This window comes from Oreochromis aureus, linkage group 1 (genome assembly GCF_013358895.1).
Source record: "Oreochromis aureus strain Israel breed Guangdong linkage group 1, ZZ_aureus, whole genome shotgun sequence".
NCBI classification, from domain to species: domain Eukaryota; kingdom Metazoa; phylum Chordata; class Actinopteri; order Cichliformes; family Cichlidae; genus Oreochromis; species Oreochromis aureus.
In genome coordinates this window covers 8,099,768-8,106,478 of record NC_052942.1, presented here as the reverse complement: position 1 = coordinate 8,106,478, position 6,711 = coordinate 8,099,768, and the positions used below count along the sequence as shown (strand labels likewise).

The 6,711-nt window shown below is 38.6% G+C and overlaps 1 protein-coding gene across 3 annotated transcripts in view; it reads right to left on the bottom strand.

Annotated features, from left to right (window-relative positions):
- Positions 1–2,711: 2,711 nt before the first annotated feature.
- The window catches only part of LOC116313494 (C-myc promoter-binding protein-like), a 182,559-nt gene continuing 178,559 nt past the window's right edge, over positions 2,712–6,711 (bottom strand). For all 3 annotated transcript variants that reach the window (XM_039602313.1, XM_039602363.1, XM_039602445.1), the window contains one exon: positions 2,712–6,552. In XM_039602313.1, coding sequence (XP_039458247.1) covers positions 6,416–6,552 — 137 coding nt within the window. In that variant the 3' untranslated portion in view covers positions 2,712–6,415. The remainder of the gene's footprint in view (positions 6,553–6,711) is intronic.

The window sequence follows — 6,711 nt, the reverse complement described above, 5'->3', positions numbered from 1 at the left end:
GAGCCATGACCAAATTAAGAATAGTTTTAGCCCAAGAATCCTCTTCAAATGCAAAAAGTGGAACAGTTTTGTATAGTAGTGAAACACATTTACCTAACACATGAAAGATCCCAGGTCAAGACCAGGAGAAGACACAAATCCTGAAGTCCAACATACAGATCCATCTGCTGTAGCGACCTGCTGTGAATGAGGGAGTAGCTGGAAGAAGCATAATTAAAAAACTTCTTATCGCAGTGACTGTAAAATATCAATACGGTAACGCACACAAGACGAGAGATGTCAGAATAAATCAGGAAATAACTAACGCTAAGACCAGGACTAAGATATATAAACTTGGCAGAGCACAACAGGGATGACAGAAAGAGATAAACTAGAATACAAGCAGACTACAATCAGGATATAATACATGACGAGTGAAAATAACATCCTAAAGAGCCAAACATAAACACAAGAGGCCCTCAGAAAACAAAAGGGACAAAATTCAAAACTGTAGGTTCACTACACTCCCTCAGCTCTCTCCCAGTCTAGAACTAGAACTATGTATATGTATATACTGTACTATATATTTCTGTCTGCCAGTACAGGAAACAGTCATTTCTTTACTGTGGCAAGAACACTTATAAAATATACAGACTGTGTCTATATTTGTCCAACAGAGCAAGTATAAAACTTTGCTGTAGCTGCTGGAAGTATCTGAAAATGACACCACACTGCTTAATTATTTTCAACAAACATGAAGCAATCATAATAAATCCCCATTCTGTTAACAGATTTTCTTTAGTTTGTTTTTTTTTTGGTGTTGGTGGAATTTTCCTTTAATAAGCAAATGCTTATGGGTAGTCTCTGAGCTGACAGCATTAGGTCATTTAAAAGCATCACACCCACTCCAGTAGTAATGGTACACACTGACCTAGCAGCAAATCAGAGTCACTGGATGTAACTTCAGTTTTGTATGTTTAGTATTTCTGGAACTATCATCCCTAACACCCTGTTCTGTATTTAACTTGACAGGTATTTGTTCATGTTTAGTGTTTAAAAGACTTTTTGTGTCACTTAACTGTGGTGGAGAGATTCCGTTGTGTGTGTGTGTGTGTGTGTGTGTGTGTGTGTGTGTGTGTGTGTGTGTGTGTGTGTGTGTGTGTGTGTGTATCGGGAAGACACACATCAGACTGTCTTAGCTGTGAGAAAACCTGACCCGTGTGATGTTTTCAGATGTTCCTGTTGTGCTCTTGTTGGATTGAAGTGGATGCAAACATGGATTATTGATAATGGAAACTATCAATATTTCAAATTAAAATTCCATGCTGCAATAAATTATTTTTTTAACAGTGAACTGGAACAGTGTGCAGTGTTTTGGGGAACTGGAAAAGAATATGCTGTTCTTTTAGTCTAAAACGATATATATGGTTACACTGGTTCTGCCAGAAAGTATTTCCTCTTCCTTTGTCTCCTTTAATAAAAAATATTTTATTAAATGTACATTATACTGGCTAAGTATAAAAATTGATGGTATGTCTGTTTCCCAGAAGTGATGCTGGAATTTCCACTTGTAAGTGGTTGCATAGTAGATTATAACGCCCACTCCAAACACAAATATGCAGATTAAACTACAATTAAACTGTGTGATGTTTATGCTAATAGCTAGCAAGCTAAGAGTACAACAAATTTATGTCACATTGTTTGCAGGTATGTGTGCGCAAAACCTCAGTATAAGGGAAAGACCTTGCTGATGGATTTATGGGCTCACTGCAGTTTTGATTCATACTGAATACAACATCTTCAATTAATAAAGATGGTGCCTGTTAAGACTGTGCAGACAGGAGGAAAAACCAGGCTAACAGTTTAACAATGACAAGTCATTAGTCAGTTTGTTAGCCAAATGTTAGCTTTTACTGAAACAAAATGGCATTTGTGTTAACTTTTCTTACAGGCAACACAATTTGGCCATTTAAAGCTAGCATTCTACTAACGCATGCTGATGGCTGATTGACTTAAAAATATGATGTAGCACCCATTTCAACACGATAATTCAATGTACTAGAAATTTTATTAAATGCTAAAAGAAAGGAAACGTGGACCACGGACTTCTGTTTTTTTTAATGCATGACATTTAAACAGCAGATGCTGTAAAGAGGTGTGTGGTGCTAAGATGTCTCTGATACTTACAGCGAGGTATTTAACTACAATACAATCTGTTAAAAAAATTATCTAAAACTCAAAATGTATCTTCTGATTAGATGGAAAACATTGTGCCAATTTGTTTTTTTGGGGGGGGGGGGGTTTGTCCAGTCTTAGGCTACAGCAGCCCCATTCATTATGGGTTGTCTTGCAGGTCTCTCCTGAAAGCTGATGTCTAATGTGTGAGAGTTCTTCAGCATTTAGAACTTCTTTGACTCTACAGTCACATTAGGGGAAACTGGTTAGAGACCACAGCACAACCAGAATTTTTTTAGCAAACATGTGAAATGGGCGATGAACTGCACAGACTGACTCAGACTCAGTGTGAGACCGTGACTGTTTGCAGACAGATTGCCTCTCGCCAGCGACCCGTGCAGTCATCTTGTGATTACGTTGACAATTCAATCCAGTCATTGGGAATCAGTCACTGGGAATCTTCCTCCTACTCACAAGGAGGATGTTGTCCTGATTTAAACATTAAATACATTTAAACTCTAAATATTTTAAGAAGAAGACGCTACAGACAGCAACACTGAGGGTGTACATGATTTTATTTACACTTAAACAGTCCTGTAGATCTGGTCGCTGTACAGAACGTCAGAACTTCACCACTTCTAAAAGGACCTTTGCACATGTGTGAATACACTGTTATAAAATGTGATTTATACAAAGGGCAATTCAAATGTACATGGCCCAGAATCTACATAATCATGTATTTTTACAGTACTATTTTCTTTTAAACACAATAGAAATCCACAAATGAATCACAGCTTTTCTAAGCTGATGTGTCATCTCCCAAATCAAAATTCACCAGTTAAAGAGATTTCCACAACTAAAGGTTTGGGTTTTTTTTCAGGGACAAAGACGTGCAACTTGTTAAACTTTTCCAGTTTTGCTTAGCCATGCCACAAATCAAAGACTTGGCTGATATTCATAGGACCTTGGTCATTTCAGAGCCAGGGGTCCTCCTTCAACCACTCTGCCTTTCAAAGCTGGATTAATATCCTCACTAAGGCAGTAACAAATATAAGTGACAGAGGCAATGCACTCCAGGGTCCATTTGATTTTCCCCAACAGAACATCATACGGTCTCTAGAACTTAAATAACCCCATAAGGGTTTCAAAAATTAAAATATGAACTTTATATTCAAGTAGGCTCTTTGCAAAGTTGAACTCTGTTATCTTTACACCTGTCCAAAAGTTAAATCTTTAGTAAATTTAATGGTGGATACAAACCTCAGGGTGTAAACATCTGCAGGTATCAAGCTATACATTCATAAATCCTACTTTTTATAATAAAGTCCTCTTTTACTGTTTGTTTATGCTAGCTGAAATAAGAATTCTCAATTAGCTTTAGTCTGATACAGCACTAATAAAACTGGCTAATGAGTGGATGTTGCCAGAAAGAAAAATTTAAACCTTTTCTCCACATATGTTCCCAAAAGATTCTGGCATCCTGGCTGCTCGGTGGGTTTAAAAAAGAAACAACCTGCATCCATAGACAAGCAAAGAAGAGACAACACAAAAAACAGGAGCCACCTTGAGGTCCAAGACATTAAAATAATTTGGATTATTGTATTAAAAAGATATAGAAGCGGAAGGCAATGAGATTAAAGTCATTTGATTCAGCCACAGGCCTAACTGGCCACGTGGCTGCATGTGCAATAAACACTCAGATATGCTGTTATTAAATGAAAGGCGGGGCTTTACAGTTTGTACCATAAACACCAAGCTCTTCTTTTAACCTCCGCTAAGACTCATCGATATCTTTATAGTTGGATAATTGTTACCAACAAATCAAAACTTCACTTAGGTTTTCCCTCCATTTAAAGTGATTTAGGTCACATAGATCGATTGATATTGTATGTTGTAAGGGTGATTGTTCACACTATTTATCCCACACTCCACCCACAATCCTTGACAGCGCCACACTGCTAGTTAACAGCACCGGGTTCCTGGGCTTACAGATACCACCTTCCTCATTAAAAGGCGGACAGCAGCGCTTGCGCTTCTTGAAGCGGTCAAGAAGAGCAATCCGACTCCCTTCTGCCCTCATCACTTCCCACAGAAGCACTACAGAGAGCAACGTCTCAGAGCAAACTTCAGAGAATGGCGAAGACACCAGATCAGGTTGCCAGGTCTCCTCTCTCACCTACACAGGACCACACACCAAATCCTGCCTGCACAGAGCTGCCGACACGCAAACCGTTTACCATCCTGCCCTCTAAAAAACACTATTGCAGTATCAGAGTCCTGAACTCTCTTTAAATACACACTATCACGTACCACAGACACACAGTCCAAGAACTGTTGTATATGCAAACTCTCACACAAAATGTCTCTGTAACTGCTGCTACTTTGTGCAATATTTTCAGTGTCTGCATAACATGAGCACCTATGTTTTTAATATTCATCAGTACAAAGAGTCACATATAGTGTCTAAGTTTCTGCTGTGCAATATTTGTAGATTTTGATCTTAGCTGGGTATTCCTGTATAATTACTATGACTATAGTGCACGGTGTTCTAGGAGAAACACAGTTTTGTTCCACTATGCAGTCCTTGTCTAGCCAGCATGACAAATAAAGTTTACTTTGACTTTAAATTTCAGTCTGCTGTTATCATCACGAATTAAAGAAATAACTGTGAATAACAAAAAAACTGTAAAAAAGGTATTTTTACAGCCTTTGAACATCAAGTCAAGTTTCAAAGTAAAAAAACAATGGTTTGGCTGATATGTTATCTTTTTTTGTGGTTGAGGTGAAGGTGGAGGTGTTACACATGCCTCACTGCTCCATCTATCATAGATTCTCTGCCATCCCTGTTAACCGCTCTGATTGACCTTTAATGCTGATTGGCTGCAGAAGACTCACCTGTCCGCAATCTGCTCTCTTCCTCACCGCTATGTGGCTTCCTATAGGGCCGGTAACACCTCTGTAACACTGATATGTACAAACAGCCTGCTGAAGAAGACTAAAAGTGGTACTTCTCATGAGGATGAATAGCTTAAAGCTCAGAAATCGTTTTTTGTAAACAAACCCCAAACATACCGTTTCCTCTGACAAGTGAAAAAAAAATACACTTGATCTGGTAATTAGGACATATGCTCTTCAGTACAAGAAAAGATTAACATAATCAGCATTCATCGCTCCATGAGAGGATCAGGGTCATAACATTCGCTGATTTAAAGTAATGAACATGATTGTTTTTTTTACAATGAAATGTCCTGTTTAATCTGAACTGGTGTGAACGAGTGTGCAAGAATGCAATTTATGATAAGGTCTTTTACTCTGTCACTGTAATGTGCTTCTGCTGTTTATTTTTATGAAAAAACTATTTTGTAACTCTGATGTTTATGGCTTAAACAGTGAAAAGCAAATGCTTTGTAAATGCAGGATCATGTTTTTCCCCTGTGTTTCAGAGAAGGGAAGTTTGACCATTTTTCACAGCTTGGTCTTTAGTCATAAATACAGGACACTTTATATCAGATTCATTTGATTTTGTTTGCCTCACTCGCCTCTCAGGGCTTCTGTAAGCCACTGTGTTGGCTTTACGTTCCTTCACTTTTCGCTGACAACTAGAAAGCCTGTAGATATATGCAATCTGTCTTCAAAATCGATGCATATCTAATTGAAAAAGTTCTATCTCATAAAGCATAGAAAGCTCACTGAAAACACACACCAAACATGTACTGCATCTTTTCCACACTGAGTGAAAACATTTTTCCTGGTTTAAAACTGCAAGACGAGAAGACGGCCAGCGACCACAGGACAAAGTCAAACACTGCACATAACAAAAGGACGGTACAATAAATAAGCTGACTTTGTATAAATAAAGTTCCAGTTAAAATATTGCTAATATTAGTCTTCATATGGTGAAATGATATACAATAAGAATGGTACATTTAAAAAAAAAAAAATCCTTTCCTGTTGTGTATTTACAGGATATCTGCATCACTGTCACTCATTCCCAATGAAAGCTGTTGCGGCTCACTCAACACTGCATGGAGAGGAGTTTATGAACGCTGCGTGTAGTGTTTCTGTCCTCATAGATATAAGTCTCTAAAACTTCAGGCTACATAATGCTGTCCACAGTCACCTGTACCCCTATGAGCGCTTACAGAGTTCCCCCAAACATTCCCGTAGTGCACATTCGTGGTCTTCCAACTGGTTTCCTGAGCTAGTCTTAAAGCAACAATGAGGATGATGAGAGTTAATCATGGTGTGTTTAGGTGACTCTTTACAAGTAAGGCTCTCCAAAAGTCCTGCGACACTCCATGACACCTGTGCTCGGAGGACGGTCACAGTTGTGGGTCAGCTTCACCAGGTTGGGTGTAAGGCGATCGTACGCCAACTTGTACTCACGGTCGAAGGCGTCTGTGGGAAGAGGAGAGATCGACAGCCCAATAACATGTGGGTGGAGATTTTTTCTTAAAACATTTAAACATGTCGATCAGTTCATTAAGGCTACATCTAACTGGTGCATGTACTCATTTACACTTTTATCTCTTTGAGGACACAATGAGGACTGGCTGA